The sequence below is a fragment of the Eucalyptus grandis genome, chromosome 7 (genome assembly GCF_016545825.1).
Source record: "Eucalyptus grandis isolate ANBG69807.140 chromosome 7, ASM1654582v1, whole genome shotgun sequence".
Lineage (NCBI taxonomy): Eukaryota > Viridiplantae > Streptophyta > Magnoliopsida > Myrtales > Myrtaceae > Eucalyptus > Eucalyptus grandis.
Window position 1 is genome coordinate 26,473,709 of NC_052618.1, and position 27,124 is coordinate 26,500,832.

A 27,124-nucleotide genomic window follows, 5' to 3' on the forward strand; every position below is an offset into this window, starting at 1 on the left:
CGGCTGGGACCAATTGCGGCAGTGTGCTACTTGGAGATTTTCTCAACAAGGTTGCATGTGCATGGCTACGCAATCGGCGTCGGCGTGAAGCAGATGGTGAGTATAGGGTTGTTGCTAAAGTAGAAACTTTAGGGATGTCCTCTGATTTCATCAAAAAGGAACTTCATGAATTATAAGGACGTCCTCTGATTTTCATATAGTGAATCAATCTCTTGCAACTTAATTCTACTGCAAATATATATATATATATATATATATATATATATATATATTTATAATGACAAATAGGTTATATCTTAGTAATTGCACTATTTTTGTCTAGTATTATTATTGATAAAAATGATAGATCTATCATCATAGGTCATCTTATGATCTTCTTCTCCATCGGGCTAGGACTGATCCTTACTGCGTAGAGATGCTCCCAACAAGGTTGCATGCACAAGGCTACGCAATCAACGTCAGCATGAAGCAAACAATGAGTATAGGGTCATCGTTGATGTACGAACTTAATGGATGTCCTTTGATTTTTCGTCAAAAAGGAACTTTATGAATTACATGGACATACTCTGATTTTCATACAGTGAATCAATCTCTCGCAACTTAATTCTATTGCAAAAAAAGTGATAATAATTAATAGGTTATATCTTAGTAATTGCACTCTTTTTGTCTAGCTTTAATATTGATAAAAATGATAGATCTATCACCATAGGTCATCTTTTAATAAATTTAATGAAAAAAAAAAAGAAAAGAAAAACAAATTGCACATTTATTGCACGTCTAAGGAACGTGTATTGCACTCACCATAGGTAATTCTTAATGTATTAAATGAAAAAAAGAAAAATAAAGAAAAGAACGGCAATTGCATGTGTATAGCATGTGTACTGCACGCGTGTTACTTAATTTTGGATGTCATCCACTTCTTTTTCCTATTTTAGCTAAGCAAGTCAAATTAGATTTTGTGAACACCAACCAGAACACCGGTGTATGGTGAGGTATCTTCCACCCGAATCGTTGCATCTGTCACATGCTAGTGTGTGCCGTTGTGATCATGTTCATCAACCGGGCTTGCAGCATTGACACCCTAGTGCTCTTCAACCCTTGCATTTTCGAGAAGGTTCACATCACCACATCCTACCAAAAACTCCTTGTTAGCTTGATTATTGACTTGATAAAGATATTGTTCATCCTCTTTGCCAACTTCCTTATTGAATGGGTTGGGTTGTGGTGGCTATTGCTAAGTAGCATCAGCAGGGAGATCTTTTCGCTAGCCTCCTTCAAAGCATGCGTAGCTTTCATCAAGCTCAGCGACACAAAGCTCTTATGGGCGGTGGTCATGTGCTTCATCTCAAGCATTTGTTATGTGATCTTCTTCTCCATCAGGCTGGGACCAATTGTGGCCATGTCTTTCTTGGAGATCTTCCAACAAGGGTGTGTGAGTATGGCTACACAATCGGCGTTGATGTGAAGCAAACAGTGAGTAGATGGTCATTGTTGACGTTGGAACTTCATGGTTGTCCTCTAATTTTTCACCAAAAAGGAACTTAATGAATTATATGGACACCCTTTGATTTTCATACAGTAAATCAATCTCTTGCAACTTAATTTTATTGGAAAACATGATAATGATAATTAGGTTATATCTTAGTAATTGCATTATTTTTGTCTAGCTTTATTATTGATAAAAAAAAATGATAGAACTATCACCATAAGTTATCTTTTTATGCATTAAATGGAAAGGAAAAAAAGAAAGAAAATAAAAGCAATTGCACGTGTATTGGATGTGTATTGCACCCACCATAGGTCATTTTTTAAGGCATTAAATGAAAAAAGAATAATAAAGAAAGGAAAAGCAATTGTATGCGTATAGCACGTGTACTGCATATTTGTTACTTATTTTAGGATATCATTCATTTTTTTTTCCTTTTTTAAAGCCAAGCGAGTCAAAATTAGATTTTGTGAACACCAACTAGAACACTAATGTGTGGCAGGATATCTTCCACCTAACTTAGTGCATTTATCGCATGCTTGTGTGTGCAGTTGTGATCCAGTTCATCCTACAAGGATGTACATTTGACACCCCCATGCTCTTCAGGCCTCGCATTTTCGAGAAGATTCGCATTAAGGGTGTGCAACCGAACCGGGTTTACCCGGTTCTCGGTCCGGCCCACCCGGAAAACAGGGCCGGGAACCGGTTCTGGTTGAAACCGGTCCGGGAACCGGTTCCCAAACTCGAGACTCGTTTGAACGGTCCGGAACCGGTTCCGAGGGTTTACCCACCGGGAACCAGATCGACCTGGACCGGTTTGGGAACCGGTTGGAGGACCCGTTTGTAAGCCCCCCCAAAAAGACCAAAACCCTAATTTCTACTTTCTATTTTTATTGGCTTCCTCTCCTCCCGCGACACCCACAGACGGCAGCTCGTGACCTCCGCCTGTCCGGCGTCTGCCGATCCTGGTTCCGCTCGCCCACCGTTGCCCCCCGAAATTGCGACACCGCCTCTATCAACCCGGTTCCTGGCTGCTCGCTAGCCTTGCTCCGAGCTCCCCTCCCGAAATTGCGAAGCCAACACCGCCTCTGCTGCTCTCGTCGCACCCCTCGCGCTCGCACCATCGCCGCCGTTCCGCCAGTCATCTGAAGCTCCGTTGCATTGGTTCTGCCCGCGAAGCCGCTGACCCCCACCGAGCTCGCACCCGAGTGTCGATGCCGCTTCCGTTCGATCTCGCCGTTTCACCTGCTGCTGTTGCCTCACCGACGCCCCTGACCTACAGATCTCACGTCCGCAAGCCCACCTTGTCACATCTTCGAGCAACCCACAGTAGACCTTCCTCCTCCGTCCCCTCCGGCTTTAAATAAGGAAAGACGGCGACGACGCTTTCTCTCTCTACCAAGAAGCTCCATCTCCATCTCCCTTTCTCTCTCTAGCGTCTCCGTCGTCTCGCCACGGGGATGAGGGAGGAGTTGGAGGAGGAGGAGGAGGAGGAGGTGGAGGAGGGGGAAGCAGAGATCGACTGCCTGCCCGTCGACGTGCTGGCGCATGACTTGTTCATGATCCCGTCCTTCGCCGATTTGGCGCGGTACGTGCTCTTGACCGTGAGGAGTTCCCATTCTTGCTTTCTGATTCCGGGGAAAGAAGTTGTTTTGTCTGCGGTTCCGTGTGGTGTTGATGATTCTGAGACGTGGGTTGTGATCAAAAACCGAAATCTCCTCGCAGGGTGAGCGGGGTGTGCAGGAAATGGAAGCGTTGGGGTGAAGTTGTCGCTGGGGCGGAGGGAGAGGCTCAGCTTCGCGAGGCTGAAGATGGACGACGATTCCACCACCCGCGTCGTTCGCCGCGCACACGCCCTCCGTGAACTCGACATGTACTCCCTCTGTCTCTATCTTTGTCTCTCTGTTTACCGTGCAACATGATTGATGGAGGGTTGTTGGTAGTTTGTTAGGATTCTTCTTGAATTTGGAGATTGGTACATGGAGGATTAGTTACTTAGGAATTGTTTGATGATTAGCTTATGATGTGTCTCTATGGATTTTTGAACTTTTGGTGATTGAATTGTCCACAGTTCGAAGATTTGTTGGGGCTGCCATATTACCGATGAAGGGCTGTACATAATTTCACTGACGAAATGCGCGATGAAGCTTACGTCCATCTCTCTGTTGGGGATGACAGGGGTCACCGACCAAGGTGTTGTTAAGCTGGTATGTTTGTCGTTTCGAAGTGATGGTTCGCTTATGTAGATGTTATGTGTGTAGGCTTTAGTCTTGTTCTGTGGTTGGAGTGATTTCTGGGTGTTGATGGTCGCTTCTTCATTCAGAGTTCTGATGCTAGTGTTCCTCAGTGATAGTGTCGGCGTTGCTTATTAGTCATATTGTGCAATATGATAAAAATCAGTGCAAGAACTTGAAATTGTCAATACCTTGCTCTGTTGATGATTATTTGTTTTGTTCGCATGCCACTTGTCTATGGGATAACTGAGCCTGAAGTTCTCTCACAATCCAGTCCTAACTTTTTGGAAAAAAAGTTTGACCATCAAGTCCTTTTGATGCACGAGGCTTAGAACTTCTTGTGTGCTTTCCCCATCATCTGAGCCATTTCTGCAGATTGCAAGAGCTACTGCTTTGCAACATTTGAATATTGGTAGCACATTCATCACCGATGAATTATTATATGCAATTGCCAATAGCTGTCAACATCTGAAGGTGAGTTGCTTTGGGTGTTTACATATGAGTGTTGTAGAGTAATTTTTTTGCAAAACATGTTCCAATATAAACAGGGTCAACCCTGTTCCCGGACCGAAAAAACACGGTGGGCCGGGAACAGGGTCCAATGCAAACAGGGTAGGGAACATGGTCCAAAAAAGGAGAACCGGTTATAACAGGATAGGGAACAGGGTCCAGGTCTAGACCCTACCCACCCTGGACCCGCTCACCCCTAGTTCGCATTACCACATCCTACCAACTTGTGAGTAGGACAATTGACTTTGTGAAGATATTGTTCGTCCTCTTTGCCACCTTCCTTGTTGATTGAGTCAGGTTGCGGTAGCTATTGCTTAGTAGCATTGGTTGGTGATCTTCCCGCTACCCTCCTTCGGAGCATGCTCATGTTCATCGAGCTTAGCTTCATGAAGCTCTCATGGGCGGTGGTCATGTGCTTCATGTTGGGGATTTGCTTTGTGATCTTCTTCTCCATTGGGGTGGGACTAGTCATGGCAGGGTATTGCTCGGAGATCTTCCCAACATGCTCCGACATAATATATTATCGATAATAAACTTTTGGTATATATTAATTATTTTAAATGATACAAACAATTAGTTTTAAGAAAATATTGTTTAAATTAATTATTTTTCACGAAATAAATGGAATTCAAGAAAAAATTAAGACTCTGTGGAGTCCACTCATAATTGTGTGAAATGAATCTCCGTCGCTGCTCATAGCATTAAGTCACACGCTTTCAAGTTAACATCCCAAATTGTCATACAAGCAGGAGAATTGGACTGCTGTTTTGTGCTGACAAAACAGAAGAAAACTATATCAATAATCTGTTTTGTACGGACATAGAAGATTATAGTAATACCGTAAGTGCAAAGTACAATCTTAACTAAAGATGATCGATTTCAAAGTGTGAATAGATTTTAGATTAGGAACCTAAAACCTATCCTGATAGAATAGGTTATTGGTTTTTGGAATTGAGAATTGAACTGCTGATGTTGGAATCGGCCGATTTTTGTCCTTCTTTTTTTCATTTAAAATTATAACCAAGGTGGTGAATTTATAGATCATTTCCTGTACAAATGAAGATTCAAGGGCTTGGAAGCCGAGAAGGAAAGACCAAGTCGGTGAGAAAATGTTACAAGTCTTCGCTAATCTCGTGTTTCTTGAAGTGAGAGTCACTTTCGTTTTTGTTCTTGTGGGCCAAAATTGAGGATGAAACCTGTTGGGACCTTATCGCGCAACGATCCCTTTTCCAAAGTTTTGCTTCCAGAGAAAGGAATTCAGCAGCAAGGGATGGAGCCAGCGGCGACAACGGTCTAAAAGAGAAAGTTACGGTTAGGTCCTAGTTCTACCCTAGGGTAGAATCAACTGCAGGGCCCTAAACTAAGAATCGAACCGGCTGAGGTCAGTTCTAATTTTTGAAACTTGCAAATCAATGGATCCTCATGTGAACGGGCTGGGTAAAACAAGTTCGGGATGATTGAACTGATTCGGTTCCTCATCACTAATCTTAACTCATGACAACCCACTTTTTGCATTCATACAAATATCTACATTGTCTCTATTTTATTTTTCTTTGACTTTTGATCAAGTTTTCACTTCTGCCCAACGGATTAAATTGAATGATTTTTCCAGCCGGGTCATTGTCATCTGTCTCTGCGGTGAAAATTTTTTGTATACCAAGTCTAGCGCGGGACTTTTTTGTCTTGATTTCCTCCATTGGTGTTCTGGCTGTGATTAAAGAAGGAGAGAGAGAGACAGAGGATAGAGAGAAAATAAGTTTTAATATGAGGGCGGTCATATCCACGTTGGCCTTCTTTTTTTATAAGAAAATTCAAATAAGAAATAAAATTTTATTAAAATGCTACATATGGACAAATTGCTGAAATTTATCACCAAAGTCATTTACGTCTAATATGGCGTTCAATTAATTGGTTAAAACGTTTGGATATTAAAATGAGTGACGTATGAAAGTTATGATACTTTTAGTTTTTGTTCTCACCAATATTCATATGCCTATGATATGTCCAATGTCTAGAGTGATTATGTATGAGTATTTCAAGAGTACTTCACCAATGACTCGCACTTGAAAGAGTGCTTGTGAGATGATATTTAAAGCTTGATAGAGTAATGACCCACGGAGAATTCTCTCCTCAGTGATTCTTCATCTTCAGCTTGAGGCCGAATATCTAGCTTAGAGGGAAGGGCAAACATTCATCTTGTCACTTGCTGGGTCTTGACGAGAGAGATTGCATTAGAACTGATGTGGGCCAAAAAGCGCAAGCCCATTTTATTGGGTCTCAGCCCATTAGAATAGACACGGGCCACATCAAGGAGAGAGAATCCCGTGTAGGTCCCTCACAACTAGAAGGTGGAGTTCACACTTGAGTGGGAAACTCAGCCCATCTAGGACAGGACGCATCCATGCCGCGAAGAAGACTAACCGCAATTGGGCCGCCCTGTTCAAGTAAGCCCAATGCATTTTCTATATTCTAAAAATGACATGCTTATCATAAACCATGTATGGTCCAGGAGGGAGGGAGCACCCAAATTTCCATGTCTTTACTCGAAGGATAAGTTTGGGCAAGCATAGTAAATATGGCCACCCTAAAAGGTAGACACATGTTTTAGAGGGGGATCGATTCTAGGATTAGGCCGGTCCAATCCTAAAACTTGGAACCTATCAACAAAGAGATGGTTTCCAAATTTTGAAACTTTGAGACTAACCCTAGATCAACAACCGACCTTGAACCAACTCTATTGTTTGGTTCGATTCCAAAGTTGATATAGTGAATCGGCCGATTTTATCTTTTGTTTGTGTTTCATTTTTTTTTTTTTTTTTGTAGTGCTCATAAGGAGAGACTTACTCTTTCAAAGTACATATCCATCAACACATCATATTTAGAATCATAATACTTAGTAACAAAATGACATATTTAACAACTCATAAAAAATGAACAAGAAAAATAAAATAAACAATAAAAAGTTCAAAACATGTAACATAAAACATGAATTACACGACTTCATTCCTCATTCATCTATAAAAAAAGATTGCTTCTCAAGAAAATCATAGAGATAGCTACGGAAACCACGGTGATAGCTACTAAAATCACAAGGTTAAAAACCGTAGGGAAAGATAAAAACTACTTACTTCGTGTTCCTATCACGCCAATCGAGCCAAGTGATTTCTTTCAAATGGGTGCCATCTGATTTAAAAAATAACGACTTATCCGACAATCAAAATCGCTTTCCCCTGATTTTCAAGATCAGGCAATCAAAATTTAAAGATGAGATATATTGAGATTTACCCGTCGGATTTCGACAAACTGAACATTGTCGGGAAGCTCTTGACACGCGAAACCCGATTCCATTGTCAAGTTTCGTCAAATATATGAAAAGGTAAAAAATGAGGATCTACACTTGGGAGTCAAATGTTCATCTGTGCCAGATATTCTATTCCTGCTAGCTAGATTAATTCTACTCCATCCGGTTTTCGCTCCACGTCTTTCGCTAGTGATTAAATGCTGGCAATCAAATGATGGTGGCCATACCTGCAGTGGCAACAACAAAGGCGATCGCAACACTCTTAGGTTTAATTTATTTTACAAAAAATAAATGATTTGGAGAATATTTCCTAAAAATGATCAATTATATCTTTTGAAATAATTAGCCAATAAAAATGCTTTCATTACGGCTAGTTTCCCCCAAGGTATAGTTGTTGTTGGGCCTCCACCACGGAGGCCCGTGAGATCCCAAATCGGCGTAAGCTAACAAGGGTAGGCTTTGGCGGATCCTCGGTCACCCAAAAAAAAAAATGCTTTCATCACTAATAACAATGTATCTATATATCTTTAAGGATGATGAAAAAAAATCCGTTCATTCATTTTTGTGAATAATATATGCTATCACTTTTAGAAAAATGTTTCTAAACTATTCATTTTCTATAAAACAAATGAAGCACCTTGAGCGCATGCCTTTTGGGCAACCTTTAGCAGAGTCTGACCTACGAACTCGGAGTGATCCGGGACATGCTTCCCTACTTAGGTTTTGGTGCCAACAAGATTTCTTGAAGGAGATAGGAATGAGAGATAATGCTCATGCAAACGTTATGATCCTACGCAAAGACAACACGCTTATGAGCTTGATGGTAACGTTGACGAAGATATTAGGGAGTTTCTGAGTACTCATAGAGGCAATCGATTGCAAGGGGAAGATGAAGCCCAAAATCAATTTCCTAAGTCAATCCAAATTGCCACCCTAGAAGGCAAGTCTATGAAAAAGACTTGAGAGACTGAGACCGAAGAAACCATGACTATTCATTGGATTGGAATGATGAAGCAGAGAGATTTTTCGAGAAGATGGATGGGCGAAAAAATAGATTTTACGAGGCTTAAATGAGGTACTGCGTGAAATCTGCTGCGCTAAAGAAATCTAATCAAATGGATATTTCTTCTCATATACTATGAGATATGGCAAGGGTTGGCCGGTAAGGGTTGGCCGGCCCTAGATCTGAAAACCCAAAAAAAAAAAAAAAAAAAAAAAAAAAAAGAAGAAGAAGAAAAAACCATAAAAATTCAAAATATTATGAAAATATTATTAAAAATAGTGTCACGTCAGCGCCGGTCGTCCACGTTAGTAATTTCCAATCAAAATTGGCTGGATGGACTTAATTGGGAAGAAGTGAAAATGTTTAGATTGAATTGGTAAAATTGAAATGTTTAGGATTGAATTGACAAATGTACAATAAATTTATGAATTTTTGGATAATTTTCCTAAGCTTGGTGGCGATGTTGACGGAAATATTAGGGAGTTTTAGGTACTCAAGAGGCAATCGACTCCAAGGTGAATATGAAGCCCGAAATCAATTCCCTGAGTCAATTCGAATTGCCAACCTAGAAGGCAAGTCTACGAAAAAGACTCGGTAGGTCGAGACCGAAGAAACCATGACTTTTCAACTGCAAGAACTCGAAATCACGATGCTTGTTCTTAGATTGCAATGATGAAACATAGAGATTTTTCGAGAAGATGGATGGGCGAAAAAAGAGATTTTACTAAGCTTAAATGAGGTACCGCGTGAAATTTGCCATGCTAAAGAAATCTAATCAAATGGAAATTTCTTCTCATATACTATGAGAAATATTTATTTAGATAGCTTTAAAATTATGTGCTTACGCATAGAAGAGATGTAATTCTTTCTTGAGTTGATCATGTTTTCTCCATCACAGATTGGAAAAAATTTCTTAAAAATATAGACATATATTTAGTTAAATTTGCATATTAATGATGTCCCTAGTTTGGAACTCACACAAATCGATGTTGAATGACACGAAAGAAGGCATAGTAATAGCACCTCCATTATTCTTGATTTGCAACAGTTAAAATTCAGAACGTTTAAACACATGACGACATATTCAATTTGTATACTCCTAATCGTCATCGAGTATATCTATAAATAACTTCCATTTAATTCCATCCATCTTAGGAACAGCCATTCGAACCAAAACCCAGCTTTCCTCCAGCAACATCGTACACAACTTCAAACGTTTTCTGCTGCGTATTACCATAAATGCCCAGATTACTATCAGCCCGATTTGGTGCAAAGGCGAGGCACACTTGCGAGGCATTCACGATGAAAAATATCCCGTTAGGGTCCAAATCGGCATCGACTCCCCCAGCGAAAGAGAATGTTATCAATGGGACCGTGATTGTACTCTCTTTGCTGAAGTCATAGCAAGTATCAAGAATGCGAAGCGCCGGCGCCATCGTGTAATTCGCCATCGCACTCCTGAATGCAGTTCTCAAGGCACTGTAAGCAGTTGGAGGCAATCGGCTAATGACAGTTCCCGAGTCGATGATGGCGCCTCCACTTGAAAAAACGGTAGATAGTATTGATAGACGATTCCCTCCTACAGCGATTCCTTGGATACTTATTCCGTAGAATTGCGAGCTTTGCGGAACTGTTGATAATGGCGTGAAGCTAACCGAGCTCACTGCCCCACCATCCTTACCGAAAGTCAAGTGTCCTGTGGAGCTAGGGGAAGAGGGCAAGCAGTAGGAGAAGTACTTCCCATATTTGGCCGCAGTTTGTTCCACGATGGAGATATTGTCATTCGAGAGTCCCATCAACCCTGCAGTTCTGCCGAAGAGGCCTTGGTTGTTCTGGCCGCAGCCGAATTCAAAATTGTCGATCGCCTCCGTCGGTGTTAGGGTCAACTTCTCGGTTGCGAAGAAGCCAATCGTATATGATTGGTCGCCGTACTGAATGGCATATAGACATGTTGATCCAGAGCATCCCGAACGACCTTAAGGTAGAGCACAACACAATGCTTTAGTTAGTTCTAGTTATTCTTTTGATGGGTTTTCACTCTTAGAAACCAAGATTTCTCGTCTATGCTTTAAGAACATTCTAGTAAGACATCATAAGTATCAAGTATCTCAAATGTGGTGGATTATTACCAAGTTGAGAACATGATGTCGTGTTGCACGAGACATTAGCATAGGATGATGATTGAGATGGGTTGAATATTGGTTCGGATTGAGTGTAGCAAGATCCAGCGCACGGCTCGCACTGGGTCCATGTGAGGCGGCTGCCGGTGTCAAATTCGAGAGTGAGGTCCTTTTTTGGCGTGCCGAGGCCGATTGTCACTACGTAATTGCCAGTGCCCATGGTGATGCCAGACTTTGCTGGAAGACTGGCTGTGGGCGAAGCTTTTAGGCCATCGCTGCCATTGGAGGATTGGGACTGAATCCACTTGACCCTTGATACGTCTTGGAGCAGGACTTTAGTGTGATTTAGAGGATTGAGGTCTTCAAAAAGTGGAGAGCATGGGCCATAATTGTGAACTACTTCCAAGGTCGACTTTCGGCTGCTAGCTGAAAGCATGTAATGCGACAGTAAGAGATCATGTGAAATAGTACGATGATAATGCATTTGTAAAAGAAAAGATGCATTTGTGAAAAAAAGAGTGTTCTACTTTTCCGGTCAACAAGGACTTGGTTTTGGATGACAGCTAACGAGGGACCAACTCCCTCCACTAAATGCAGCAAAAGACTTAGCTTTTTGGATGTGACAGATCAGTATGATTACCACCATTGCACGACCAAGTCTCTGCACAAAATGAAATTTGAACTACTCGGCAACAGCTAATGCAAAAGAGACGGATGACCTGCCTTGTGTCTTCTTCTGATAATTCTCTTAATTCTTAATTTCCCCATTAATATGATCACACATTTATGGATTTGAACAGATAGTTTAAAGTGAAGCCTGCTCAATCAAAAGAAGTACTATGTGTAAAATAGGAAGAATCCATGGTCACTCACAGGTGCAAGGCATGGCTTTGTATGACTAAGTAGAGAGCGGTATACTTTTTCTCCGTCCTATGGTTCATGTTCGATTACCACGGGCACTGAATTGAACCAATCTTGTTCATGTTCTAGTTTGTTTCAGGATCCGGAAAATTCCATAGAGAGAGAGAGAGAGAGAGAGAGAGAGAGACCTTTGCTAGCGGAAGGCGAGCAAGAAGGAGACGGCAATAGAGAGCTAACTGACATAGTGTGGCTTGTAATCTTCCCGTCTACTCCATAAGGACAACCTTCGTGCACGAAGCAAACCACGAGGATATGGAGAGAGAGAAAGAGCCAAGCCCCGTTGAACACACAGAAAAATGAGCCCTCCATCTATCTGAAAGAGAAAATATGAATTGCTTTGCCAATGAAGCTCTCTCGTTCAGCCTTTTATATAGGATTTTCGACCGGCAATTGAATCAGATCATAAAGCCATACACGTCATCCTCCTTAAAATAAATTACATCATCCCGTCAATTTGATCATTTTTTTCTCTACCACTAATTAGTTGCTTTCTTCCACTCAAATTCTGTTTTGTTGATAAACAACAACTATTGAGCACCATAGTCGGTCAAGTATCTGAAGAGCGAAACTAAGTTTTTCTCTGACCCGGAAAAGGGGACTCTAATCATACATCTGATTGGCAAGTCACTAATAATTTTTTTTTTTGGTAACTGAGGATCCGCCGAGGCCCCCTTTTGCTTACACTATTCTAGGTCTCACGGTCCTCTGCGATGAAGGACTTACAACGACTATACCTTGGGGAAGACTAGCATAGGACTCCAACACCATGGTCCCCCACTTATAACGCTAGCAACACATGGATTCAAACCCTCGACCTCAACAATAAAGAAGAGACTCTAACACCAATGTAGTTGCCCATGGTTGGGTGGCAAGTCACTAATAATTCATATGCAAACTTAGCCAAAATTAAATATTAGTGATGTTCATAGTTGTAATCCACAAATCAATAAGATTGTGACATCCTGAATTTTAGATTCTGATTTTGATTGGATAAGTTGGGCCTTTCATCGACGCGCCTATAGTGCTTTTCTCTAATGTGGCCACTCATGAGATAATTGGTTTATCCAGTGAAGCCATTAAGGGATTTTAATACAATAGACTTGAGAACTCGATCAGGAATCGACTACTCGATCGTACTAGTCTGCAATGGTCATTACGGCACAATTAAAAATCGATCGGAGACTGGAGATAAGTCGATTCGACTGAGATGTGTGATCAAACTGTGGGTGATTCCACCTGATTACAAAATTCTAGTCAATCGGCACTAGATCGATTTTCTTTTGTTTTTGGTACCTTGTGTCCGTATTTGAAATCTCGAGACTTTTACAATTACCGGAGTCGCCCATGTGTCGAAGAGGTACGTGTGGCTCGAAGAAAATTGATCACGAATCAATTACACCAAAACTTTCTAAAAGTTACCCGGTAGGCTAAGTCACACTAAAATCGCGTCGATTGAAATTAACCGCGAATTTAAATTCGATTTCAGAAATTGAAAATTCCCGTTGTGTCACGAGTCATTTTAGGAACGTTGACTCACCTTTCGAGGAATTTTGGCGAGTTCGAGATTTTTATGGAAAATCGATTTGGACGATTTGGAAAACGAACGGAAATTCGGATTGGCCAATTTGAAGGAATTTTGGCATCGGGTGTGAGTGAAATAATGAAAGGAAATTTCGTGGGCTTTTTTTTTGCAACAGATCGGACCTCAATTAGAGAAGTTTGTTCAGAAATTGGATTCCGAGAAAAAGGAAATAAAATTCAGAATTTAGAGAAATAACTATTTTGCTACCCTTATTTTGGGAGAAATATAGTGCAAGGAAGCAAGTGAAGACCAAACCTTTTACATGGAAATTTGTAGGACCAAATTTGGATAAAAATAGGATGTTTTATTTTTACCTTTTTCCCCTCCTTCGGCCTCTTCAAATGGCGCATGTCTCTCCCTCTCTCTTTGCCGAAGCTGCCCACCCCCCTTCGGTTTCTCTCTCTCTCTCTCTTAATCGCACGTTCCTTCCCCCTTCCCCTTTTCAGTCTCTCTCTCTCTCTCTCTCTCTGGTCGCACACTTCTTTTCTTTTCTCCCTCTCAGCCGACCAAGCACTGCAGCTAGTCTTCTTTTGCCATTTTTCCTTTGACTTTTGGGGTTGTTCTTATCTCTCTCTCTCTCTCTCCCTCTCTGCTCGATCGAATTTGCCTGCTACCCCAATCCCCTTTAGTTTTCTCTCTGGCCCGCAGCTTCGGCGGTCCCCTGGCCGTTGCTGCTTCTTCTTATTTTTTTCATTTACCCGGACGTTTCTGCCCCCACCTAACCCCACCAATTTCCCTTCGGCTACCACCGCTCCATCTCTTTTAGTTCGTGTCTTTTTCTGCCACAAAGTCGAGCTCGTCCGAAGTCGCTCTAGCCCATCTGAAGCCCAAGAGTGGCTTCGTTTCAGCAAGTGTAGCCAGCACAACTCGGCCCAGTTCATGGCCATTCTAGTCACGGCCCGCATCCCCACCCACGGCCCTACTTGGCAGTCCCCCTTTGGAGGTTGTCGTTCCTCGCCGTGTCCCCATCGTTTTGATCCGAGCGAATCATTAATCAAGTGAGTTTAACTCACTAATCCCCATTTAGTAATTTAATGACATTTAAGGGTTGATTAGTTTAGACTAAGCTTGGTTTAGTGATTAGTTAGAATGAATTAGTGAATTTGTTAATTATCGATGCATGTTAGGTGATTAGTTTAGTGCAATTAGAGCCTAGACAAGCTCAAGTATTTATCTAGAGTGGTTCGGAATTTTTCGAGCTTGTCTCGGCTTTTAATTAGGCTTTACGTAACTAAGTTGCTATTTTTGAATTAAATAATAAATTTCTGTAATTAATTAATTAATTAATTAATTTTTGGAAATTAGACAAGGATAGCGGGTGACCATTTAATTTTATATTGATTGCAGTGGGGTGATCTGTTTATTTAATTGACTATTATTTTGTGCAAATTGAGTGTGATTGTGTTTGTGGGTAATTATTTCAAAAATATTTAATTTCAGTAATTAATTAGAAAATCACCAAGCGTCGGTTTAAAAGCACAAAAAATGAATTTGTGGATTGTTGAAATTAGTGGGATTTTAAAAAGGGGAAAATATTATATTTTTTGCCGAGGCCGACCGTGTACCTATACACGATAATTTTTATCGGGTATTTTTAACACGAAGAAAATAGACCAGGAGATTATTTTCATCGAGGAAATTAAGTGCGAAGGGAGTGGATAATCGTGTGTTGGTTAAGAGAACACATCTCCCGCTGTGTGTCGGGTGAGCGATGCTTTTGTGTGACGGATAAATCCGCTATGTGACGGATAGATCCACTGTGTGTCAGTTAAATCCGCTATGTGATGGATAAATCCATTGTGTGACGGATAAAATCGCTATGTGATGGTTAGATTTGCTATGTGTTGGGTAGGTCTGCTGTGTGACGGATAGATCCGCTATGTGACGGTTGGATTCGCTATGTGACGGTTATATTGTACCTGTGTGACTGTAATCAATTGAAATGCATGATAGGTCGTGCCAGTGTGACAGTGATCAATTGGAATATATGATCGACTGAGATGTGGTGATTGACGGAGATAGTGATTTGAGACGCTCCATTTGATCGAGTGTTATTACTGCACTTATGTGTTATATAAATTGTACTGACGTGCAGGAAAGAACTGAGGCGAGTTAAGTCTTTCGACTCGTGCTTGTGCTTAGGCAGCCCTCATGGCGTATATTCTTCCTAGTCAGGTTTTAGGAGATGAACTTGCTGAGACATCATCTCACTGGTTATTGTATAACCATTTTCAGGTTTCTAGAACGAAGAACCCGGAGCTTGAGGTGGAAGGGTCAGGAGCATGGATGGCTTAGAAGTCCTTTTGAAGATAGACTTACTAGACCCTAATGTTGACCTCTATTTTTTTTTTTTGATGACCCGGGAACCGCCGTCGGCCGGCAGTCTAGACGTAAACCCGGGGCGGACTAAGCCACCACCACAGACCCAGCCGCATTTGACTTGTGCGAATGCGACGCCTTTGGGATTCGAACCCCTCCCCTTCGTGAGGGGGAGAGGACCCGAAGCCAGTTGCGCCACTGTGGGCGGTGATTGTGTTGACCCCTATTTGTAAACCAGATTGTTTGTAAAAGTTGTACTAATTGATTTGAAAATTGTGATCCTACTTTTCTAACCCATCTTTGTGTTGTTTGGGGAATAGTAATTCGCTTTTGCATGTGTATATTAAGATGAAATGGGTCGGCGACGCGTCCTGGGACGTCGCTATTTAATTGACCATTGAGGGATGGGCATGCGCTCGGAGGATCGGGGCGTCACAAATATAGTTTGAGAGAGTTTCTCCAATTAGGGTTCTAAGAAAACATGACCCAAAATAAAATTAAAGGGAAAAAATTATAGACTCTACTCATGTATTACTATGGTTTTTATGCCACTAAACGAGAAAATTCAAATGTACAAAATATGCACAAAATAAGTATAACGAGCGGTTAATTAAGCACCAAGATATGTACAAAATAAGTGTAACGAGTTGAGAGTGCTATGTTGAATGAACAAATAGGTGAAAAAAAAGAATATATTATTACTTAATGATTTTGTTATGTTGAACGAAGACCTTCAAGTGCTAATGGGAGGAGCAAGAAATGGAGACTCGCATCACAAGGGATCATGGAAGAATTAATAGAGAAGAAACCGAGAAGAATGATATAGAGCACTTCAAAAGATTGTATAGTAAGCATTAACTTAGTAGGATAATTCTTGATTTGTTCTTATTTTATTGAATTTCTAGATTATCTCATTAAGATTTTAGCTCATATCGTTCATGTTTAGTAGTTATACTATTAGGGAACTACATATATTGGTGTTAATGCATTTTTTCATGTTGATGCCAAAGAATACCTACTTTTAGTGATAGACTTAATTTTTTTTTTTTGGGGTCAGAAACGGAAATATTTCATTAAGTAATTAAAGATGAGGGGCCCGGTAAATGGGCATCATTACATAAAAGGTCCAACAAAGTTTGAGGAGGGGACAAGACCCAATTCAGAGATAAGTAATTTTTCTTGTGAGCTTTGGCTACCCAGTCTGCAACAAGGTTGGCTTCTCTAGAGCAATGGACTATTTGAACATTTGAGAAGGCTCGCATTTTTTCCTCGCACTTACTGACAAGAGGTTGAGTTTCCCAACTCAACCAATCTGAACTGTTCATGGCTTTGACTAGTTGCAAGCTGTATGACTCAATAATAAGCACTCCGTTTCTTTTAGAAAAGAAGTAGTTGAGGGCTTCCCATAAAGCCCGGTTTCAGCCATCAAAGGGGAAGAAGCTCTAATTGATTCAGTTGCTCCTCCCACCATCCTCCCCCTCGAATCTCGGCAGATGCAAGCTATGGAGTTCCCTAACGAACCAGGTATGTATGTTCCATCTATGTTGATCTTCAAAGCTCCTTTTGGCAGTGGAATCCATGTCCGAGATGGTTCGGCTTCACAATTTCCAGATCTACCGATTTCATGAATCCTCGAGCTAGCAGCGCGTCAATTGTCCAAAGCTCGGTGTTGAGGTCGCAGCTCTTTGCTTCTTGCTCTACTTCCTGAATCGGTGTCTCCTTCAGCTTCCGGTGTGCTGTTACCCTTTCTCGGCTCACCGCTTGGCCCAAGGCGCAACTCTCCGTTCGACTCACCTTCTCTCCTTCCGGATCTGTCAACTTCTTTAGCTCCTCGCGCTCGGGTACCAGATCGCTGCTCCCCATTCAGCCCTTTGTTCTCACATCCGCCTCCTCTGCACCCAGATCCACCAACAACTCGATGGTTCGAGGTTCTGAGCCAAGGTCGCTCCTCTCCGCTTCTTGCTTTGCTACAAGTTCTGGCGTTGACTTCTACTTCAAGCGCTTTGTTACCCGAGCTTTGCTCACCACTCGGCCTAGTCACATCTCTCCGCTCGACTCACCATCTCTACTTCCCGATCTATCATATGTTTTGGCTCCCGACACTCGGTTACCAAGTCGCGGCTCACTGCCCGGTTCTTTGTTCCCCTGTTGCAGCTCTTCATTTGGCTCATTATTACCTGTTCGGGGTACTCTACCTCCTGATCTGGCGGCAACTTTGTTTCTAGATTCACTCGACCTTGGATTCCATCGGTTATAGCTTTTTAGTGCCGCATGTGCTGAATCAATGATGGCCGACGCCTCTAGTTCTTTACCCCAAAAGATGGCCTGGTTTCGGGCTTTCCAAATATTCCACAACGTTGCAGCCACCAAGTGCAGGTTTGGAGAGTTAGTTCCCTTCTCCTTGAGTTTACAGAACCATTCTTCTATCCTTGTCAAGCCTTGACTTGATATCTTGATGTTCAGCACAGGGTCGTCCCATATTTGTCTTGTCCACAAACACAACATGAAGAGATGTTCAACCGTTTCCCTCTCATAATTGCATAATGGACACATGGGTTCAGGTAATATTTTCCTTCAAAACAGGTTATCCTTCATTGGGAGAGCATTTTGGCTTAGATTCCACATAAAAATTCTTATCTTGGGTGGAGTGTGTAAGTTCCAAGTATCTTTCCAGAGTGAAGGGGGAGGTTGGAACGAAGTTGTGGCTTGGTTCACTTGACATTACTCTGTATCCTCCTTGATGTAGTTATACCCACTTTTTACTATATATTTGCCTGCCTGAGTGCCGGTCCATACAAGTTGATATGTTTATGTTTGAAGCTTAATTGGAATAGTCAGGATTTCTTCAGTTAAATGTTCATCAAAGTATGCTACTATGGTCATTTCATCCCATCTGCCTTGCTCTTTATCTATAAGTTTTGATACTAAGGAGGGTTCATTAACATTTACTAAACCCTCAATAATACCTCTTTGTAGCCATTCATCTTCCCTGATTTTAATCTTAGATCCATTTCCTACTCGCCACATGACTTGGGATGCTATCGAATCCCTCCCTAAGACTAGGCTTTGCCATCCCCATGAAGGTCAAAGGCCCTTTACTGCATGCCAAAAGTCCGTATGGGGATATTATAGTCCCTTAAACAATATGCTCCAAAGAAAAGATGAGTGTTGACCTAGCCGCCAAGCCTGCTTCCCTAGCATTGCCTTATTGAAAGAAAGAAGATCTTTGAAACCCATGCCACCTTTATCTTTCCTGGTCTTTAAGATATCCCATCTCTTCCAATGAATGCCTTCTTTCTTTTCATTAGTCTTCCACCAAAACGAAGCAATTTTCTATTCAATAGCCTTGCAAATGGAAACCGGGATTTTAAATATTGACATTGTGTACTTAGCAACGCTTGAACCACTGTTTTCAGCAGGACTTCTTTTCCAGCTTTAGAGAGTAGCTTCTCCTTCCAACTTTCCAATTTTGAGCTGATTTTCCTGAGGACCCATGCAAACATTTGTTTTTTCAACTCGCCTCAATCTGAAGGAATACCCAGATATTTGCCAGTTTTGTCAATAATAGGAACCCTCAATTCCCTCGCCATATTATCTTTGAAAGATTGAGGGTAGTCCTTACTGAAAAATATGCCCAATTTATTCAAATTAATCTCCTATCCAGCAGTTAGGCAATATTGATTCAGAATCATGGCCAAATTTTGACATTCTAGAATGGTGCCATTCATGAAAAAAATTGAATCATTTGCAAATAATAAGTGAGAAAGAGTAGGACAACTTCGATTTAGCCTTATCCCTATAATAGTACCATTATCCACAGATTGCTTCATCAATGAAGACAAGACATTTGCCACAATAATAAAGAGATAAGGAGATAAGGGATCCCCTTGCCTGAGCCCTCTTGAAGGTTGAAAGTACGAAAGAGGTTCTCCATTGAATTTAACGCTAAATGTGACTGTAGTAACACATTGCATTACCCATCTCACCCATTTCACATCAAAACTAGTCTTTAGTAGGCATGCCTCCAAAAAATCCCATTCCACTCGATCATAGGCCTTCTTCATGTCTAATTTAAGAACTGCTTGGAATTTCTTTTTTCTGCTTCTCATTCTAATTTGATGTAGTACCTCCTAAACAATAAATATGTTATCCTGGATTTGCCTCCCGCCTACAAAGGCACTTTGTTCTTGTGCTATAATTTCTGGTAATAGGGGTTTGAGTCTATTAGCCAGCACTTTCGAGATAATCTCTAGCCAAAATTGCATAAGCTAATTGGACGATACTGATCCAATCTCTTAGGATTTGGAACCTTCGGGATAAGGGAAATATTTGTTTTATTTAGAGCTGGTGAAAGAGAGCCGGTGGTCAATAAGTGCTCCACCTCCTTTAAAATGTCCCATTTAATGTCTTCCCAGTGATGATAATAGAACAGTTCATTAAGACCATCTGGGTCGGGAGCTTTAGTGGCTCCTGGCTGAAGTGTTGCTTCTGTGACTTCTTCTAAAGTAACTTCAGCAAGTAACATTTTGTTCATATCATCTGTTACTACTGCATCTATTTGGTCCACCACTGATGAGAGTAGAGTTTGGCAAAAATAGAAAGTCATCATTGATAAGAACAATTGATAACTTGAAGGGAATCAACAACATGAAGGTTATCGATGGGAACCCTCACCAAAACTTAGGAAGTTGATCAATATTGTCCTCGACAGTGAGCAATCGATACTAAAACATAACTATAAGGCGGTTATGTTTATTGCCGCTATTTTAGGATTTTTATAACTTCTTGTAGATAAGTGTTGCAAGATAACAGGAGATAGTGTTACTTGTTGTAATCGCCAATGGAATTAGGAAACTATTTCTTTATTCAAATGTAGTAATTGTTATATGCATCCGTCTATACAAAAGGATAAATACCCCAAGTGTATTTATTGTAAAATCACAATTAATCATCAAGAATGGGCACAAGACATTGCAAGTGCCATAACTTTTATATAGTGCTCACTAGAGTACCATAACTTTTTTTTTCTGAGTGTATAACTTTGACAAAAAGGTTCACTTAAGTGCCATAACTTTCAGTTGATCACTTAAGTGACAATTTTTAAAAAAGGTCTGCCCAAATGTTGAAAACTAGATGTAGCATGGCAATTGTGGTGGACGTTTTTAAAAAGTTATAGCATTCAAGTGATTAATTGAAAAGTGATATGACACTCAAGTGATTGAAAAAAAAAGTTATGGTACCCAAGTGAACATTGTACATAAGTTATGGCACTCAAGTGAAAAAAAAAATATTGTGAAATTTAAGTGAGTATCACACGGATGTTATGATATTTGTGACGTCTTAAACAACATACTCCCAATGTACTTTTATTAGTTTATTAATGTCAATGTCTTTTTAACTTCTATCATTTATAGTCTTTTATCTTCAAATTCATTGTTCTTCTTTTTTTGTTAGGCCAATTGCATTCCTATCTAAAATCACCATTGAATTCGTTTCATCAAAGAACCAAAGTTTAACTTTTGGATGAAAGATTTTTCACTACTTGGGTCAACACCCATTTCGAGCAAAATATATTTTTTAGCACACTTAGTGGGACGAATTTTGTTGATGAGGAGACTATGATGCAAGAACAAAAAATCAATAAGAGTTCAATAATACTATTAGCAACAACAATCTAGTGCCACAGACTTGTGACGAAGTTGATGCACATTCGAAATCTTCAGCTACTGGGAGAACAGCGTGAGGAAATCAACGAGAAGCAGGTGATCTTCCAAGACATCTCACTGAGGAGCATTTAATGAATGTTGCTTCAAATTTCAGTATGGTGTCAACCATGAGAAGATTGCTTGAAGAATAATAGAATGACATGATCGACTACAATGTAAGTCACATGTCGAATATGGTCAAACCAGTGATCATCAATGTTGTGAATGGTACCGTCAAAGCCAGGATCATCCAATCGACTACTACAATTCCAAGCAAATTTAGTGGTAACAGGGTACATTTATAATCTCTCTCCATTTATTGATGCTAATAATGTTGGTTAGAGTAGTCAACCCCTATAAGAATTATGCAAAGGCCCCAATCTTCTAATCAATGATGGAAAAATGAAAATAACCAACTTAAAACTAGTCTAAATACTATGAATGATAATAATAATTGGGCAATCAAAATGTTCAACATAACATGCCTTTTTTTAATGTGGAAAATGTTAGGGCAGTTAAACCAATACAAAATTTCGATAACGTAAGGCTAGCCATACCGCCAGATAATTGACAAATTCCTGATAGGCCAAATTTGACGATCGATGCCAATGTGGATAATTAGGCTAGACCACAGTCTCTGCCTAGGGGGAAAAGATGGTCAACCTTGTCGACAATGGATTGAACAAGTGGATGATGTTGTATTACAATACTTACGAACTTATAGAAGGGTTGTTAGACTAGTTTATAGCAAGCCACATCTTGATTAGATCGATACCATACCCTATGTGTTGATATTTATTGAGCTGCGATTATCTTTACATATATAATTATATGCTCAATCTATTTGCTATATTCAATTACATTATTCTTTTAGATTGCATTGATTTATTATCTTTAAAAGTGTGATTACACATCTGCATATTCAGAGATTGTTTTGTCATCATAAAAAATGGGGAGATTGTTAGGGAAATTCCTTATGATATTTGGAAGATGACAAAATAAATCAAAGGTTACTAACGTGTTTAATTGTTGAGTAACAGACTATGCAGATAATAGGACATGTAAATGATATTATCAAAGTCTATACTTGGAAGAACCAGAAGACAGACTCATATTGTAAAGTCTATTGCACTCAGATTCAGATTGTAAAGTTTATTGCTCTTAGACTTTACATCTAGATCGAGACAGATCGTAACACAAGCTTTAATTGTATAAAGGCTAGTGATCTAGTTTGGATTCTACATCAAGATTGATTTGATTGACTCAATCTAATTGATTGACAATTAAATCTTGAAGACAAGAACTTTCTATATGAAGAAGCTTTACTTATGGAAACCAAGATTCTGTTTGTATGAGCGATCAGAATCAATTTGGGATTCTACTTCTATTATTCAACGGCTACCAAATGTTCTAGATACAGATCTATCCAATGGGTAGATTGGAAGACGGTCCTCTAAGATACCGTTCAACGGCTAGTTTGGAAGTGGAGGAGTATTTAAGGAGATGAATGATCGATGAACAAGTAAGAGACGGAGCGTAGAATTTTTAATTCCAAAGTCCGAGCGACCTTCAATCATACACTTGTCTTTAGTGAGCTTAAACATTTGTAATTGTGAGAGAAATACCAAAAGAGTGACTTAGTGAGATAGTGTGATTTACTACTAAGTGTTTGTATTCAAATTTGTAATCTCTTGTTGGTTGCATAGTGGAATCCAGCAGAAGGTTGTTAGCGTGGGAGAGTGGACGTAAGCTTGATCTAAGCCGAACCACTATAAATTCTGTTTTTATTCTCTTCTCTGAACTTTATTTTATTCTGCATATATTTGCTAAGGTTTTGTTTAAATACCTATTCACCCTCTTCTAGGTATTCATACTTGCACTCACAGAAATCAATCAAGCATAAATTATCAAGAGACATGCTCTTGATGCAAAGGCTATCTATTCTTTTTATTATGCTTTATCTCCTATTGAATATAATAGAATTTCTTCATGTGAAATAGCTAAAGAAGTCTAGGACAGATTTCATGTTACCTATGAAAGAACATATCGTGTAAAAGGAGACAAAAATAAATATTTTGCTTGACCAATATGAATCCTTCAAGATGAAGCATGGAGAATTTATTGGAGATATGTTTAGTCGATTTATAGAAATTGTAAATGGGTTGGCATATCAAGGTCAACCAATTTCTGCCCCAATGAAGGTCAACAAATTTCTACAAAGACTTTCAAAGGATTGAAACCATATGTAAACATCAGTCTGGGAGACATAGAGATTTATGCCCCTCTCTGTTGATGAATTGATAGGTACTCTTCAATCTTACGAAGTTGAATAGATCAATGACGAAGAGGATCTAAAAGGTAATAAGTCAATTGCACTTAAGTCTAATGCCGATTCTGATGACACAGACACATATGATGATACATACACAGATGAACTTGCTCTCTTGATAAAGAAATTTAGGAAACTAAATAAGAAAGGAAGAAGATTCAATTGGAAAAGGCAAAATAAGCAAAATTTTCATAAATCAATGGAAGATGTTGAATCTAGCAAGGATGTGATATGTTTTGAGTGCAAGAAGAAATGATACATCACGCTTAACTGTCCCTTACTAAAAAGAAAAAAAGGTAAGTATGAAACATTCAAGAAAACTTTAAAAGCAAGTTCAGAGTGATTTCTAGATTGAATTGATTCGGTTGCTCATCACTAATCTTAACCCATGACAACCCACTTTTTGCATTCATACAAATATCTACTTTGTCTCTATTTTTATTTTTGTTTGACTTTTGATCAAGTTTTCACTTCTGCCCAGCGAATTAAAATGAATTCTTTTTCCAGTCGGGTCATCGTCATCTGCCTTTGCCGTGAAATTTTTTGTATGCTAAGTCTAGAACGGGGCTTTTTTGTCTTGACTTTCACCATTGGTGTTTTGGGTGTGATTAAAGGAAGGAGCAAGAGGGAGAGGATAGAGAGAAATTAAGTTTTAATATGAGGGCGGTCATGTCCACGTTGGCCAAATAAGAAGTAAAATTTTATTTAAAATGCTACATATGGATGAATTGCCGAAATTTATTGCCAGAGGCATATGTGGCGCTCAACTAATCACTTGAAACTTTTGGACATTAAAATGAGTGCCGTACGAAAGTTATCACACTTCTAGTTTTTTTCCCATTAATATTCACATGCCTACAATATGTCCAATGTCTAGAGTGATTATGCATGAGTATTTTAGGAGTACTTCACCTATGACTTGCACTTCAAAGAGTGCTAGTGAGATAATATTTAACGCTTGATAGAGTAATGACCCACGGAGAATTCCCTCCTCAATGATTCTTCATATTTAGCTTGAGGCCGAATATCTAGCTTAGGGGGAAGGGCAAGCATTCATCTAGTCACATGCTGGGTCTTAACGACGAATATTGCATTAGAACTGATGTGGGCCAAAAATATCAAGTCCATTCTATTGGGTCTCAGCCCATTATAATAGACACGGGCCACATCAAGGAGAGAGAATCTTGTATAGGTCCCTCACATCTAGGGGTGAGCATCGGTCCAGGGTCGACCTTGGACTGGCCCAACCTTGCCGGTCCTAGTCCGATTCCTAGGGAGACTGTGTCGGTTCTTGGTCCTAGAATTCCTGGATTAGCACTGTAAAGGATTGGTTCTCGATCCTGAGAATTATGAGTCGGTCCAATCCGGACCAACCCTGACTATATATATATTTTTATATAGAGAAAACCTTAAAATAAATGGCGTCAACAACATTAAATAACTCTTTAGTGAGAAGTTCAAGTAATTTTACATTTTTTTAATAACTTAGATTTTTAATGTTTTTACGGCGTCAATAGTCATAATTTACGAATGAGGAAAATGTTTTTGTGAGGAGTTCTCACGGTGTCCAAAAAGGTATAAACAGCTCCTTATGGCATCCTCCTTTATTATTCATTCTCTTCTATCTTATTTGTCATCTTAGTCTTCAATTTGACAAAATCAAAATAAAGGCCAGAAGGAACGGAGAGAGAGGGTGGTCAATTTCTCATTTGGCCGAGGAGAGAGAGAGAGAGAGAGAGAGAGAGAGAGAGAGAGAGAGAGAGAGAGAGAGAGGAGAGAGGGAGCCGAGGAGGAGTTGCCGTCCGACCGCCGTGTTCCCGCCGCCGTGTGCCGCCGAATCGTGTAGTCTAGAGGCAAGTGAGAGTCTTCTAGCTTCTCTTGCATGCTTGTATGTTGTTTGCATTGTAAATCTTTGAGTGTTTAAGTGAGAAAAACCGAAGCATGGATGATGTATGTTGAATGGTATGGCTGTTTGTGTTCGGACCGTGTGAGTCAGAAACTTGTTTGAGCTTGCATGTGTATTGGAGTCCGATTTTGGCTTCGATTTCTTCATGAGAGTTGTAGCTAACATCTTAAACTACAACATACTGAAATTTCGTGGAAAATGATGGATATTTTAAGGGTTAAAGTCTCATCCTACAAAGACCTCAGATCTGGAGAGTTCTTACTGACCTCTTGCTGGATTCGTAGTTGCATGTTGGTTTTTGATGAGAATATCACTTTTATTTCTTCATGAAAGTTGTAGGAGACATCTTAAAATACAACATACTCAAATTTTAAGTTAAATGAACAAGTATAGCCTAGTAAATCAACTAGATCTTGAAGACGATGATTCTGGTGATGTATTCCGAGATACCCGAGACTTCATGGACATAGATGATGACTATAATCTGGTTATATGACTTAGATATATTCATGAAACTTGTATAGGATATCTTTATGTATAACATATCCAAATTTCATAGAAAAAGAAATAGAATAGGTAGGTGAAATCTCAATATTTCGGAGATGTGTACACTGGACGATGCGGTAATGGATCCAGAAGCTTCGTGAGACTGTATAAAATAATATAAAAAGAATCTGGCTTGGAGTTCTTCATGAAAGTTGTATGAAAATTTCTTGGCTATAACTCTGTAAAATTTCGTAATTTTTGAAAGCCATATGGATATTGTAGTGGAATTTCTTCGGAAGCCGTGCATTCTGGTTTCATCAAAAAATTATATGATGTTTTGTGAAAATTGGGAAATTGTGAAATGCTATTTGGCCATGTATTTTGTATGAAATTATCATCATATTGGCTTGTTTGATGATTGCTTGAATTTTTATAATTTTGGAATTTATAGATATTGAATTTAATATTTAATAAAAAATTATATAACAATAAAATAAAATAAAATAAAATGGATTATTTTATTGGCCATAAATTCCATGTAGCATGTATAATGAGATATTGGTGTATGTATGACATTGAATCGAGATGCATGTGTGAATCCTATGCCAAGTATGACTTGTTTGATGTCACACCATATGCCATGTTAAATTGAGATCAAAATAATGGTAAATGTGGGTAATGATAAGTGGGGAAGTGGTTGTGGTGGAGGATGAGGCCGGAATGTATAGAGATGCATTGCCGGATTTCCACAGGAGATTCGGGATGCCCGAAATGTGGGGCCGGAAGCCCTATTGGAGGTTTCGCCCGAAGGGAAATGCCTCGCGATGCCGGGATTTGGGGTGCGGGATGCCGGCCGGGGAGTGTAAATGCCGGAAGCCCTATCGGAGGTTTCTACTCGAAGGGAATGCCTCGTGATGCCGGTTTGGATGCGAGATGCCCCCAGAATGTAGGGGGCGGATGCCGGTGGCACAGGAGGCTGAATAGCCGGAAGCCTCGGAGTGTCTTTGGGGATGATGAAATTGATGATTTGAGGAATGGGTGATGTGGTGATCAAATTGAAAGCTAAAAGTGGAAGTAAACCATGATATGATATGCATGATGATGATGATGATGATATGTGATGTGAAATAATGATGATCACCCATGATATGATATGCATGATGATATGCATGATGATGATGATGATATGTGATGTGAAATAATGATGATCACCCATGATATG

General features: G+C 39.9%; 1 protein-coding gene and 1 pseudogene across 2 annotated transcripts in view; one reads left to right on the plus strand and one right to left on the minus strand.

Moving 5' to 3' along the window:
• Window positions 1-2,946: 2,946 nt before the first annotated feature.
• LOC120296020 lies at window positions 2,947-4,548 on the plus strand (annotated as a pseudogene).
• A 4,975-nt stretch (window positions 4,549-9,523) lies between these two features.
• LOC104453159 (aspartyl protease family protein At5g10770) overlaps window positions 9,524-27,124 on the minus strand; it is a 34,054-nt gene continuing 16,453 nt past the window's right edge. The window contains exons 3-5 of one of the 2 annotated variants that reach the window (XM_039318088.1): window positions 11,704-11,802; window positions 10,664-11,080; window positions 9,524-10,509 (exon numbers count right to left, since the gene is read on the minus strand). In XM_039318088.1, the coding sequence (XP_039174022.1) occupies window positions 9,686-10,509; window positions 10,664-11,080; window positions 11,704-11,802 (1,340 nt within the window). In that variant the 3' untranslated portion in view covers window positions 9,524-9,685. The remainder of the gene's footprint in view (window positions 10,510-10,663; window positions 11,081-11,703; window positions 11,803-27,124) is intronic. The other variant, XM_039318089.1, reaches the window with a different exon arrangement.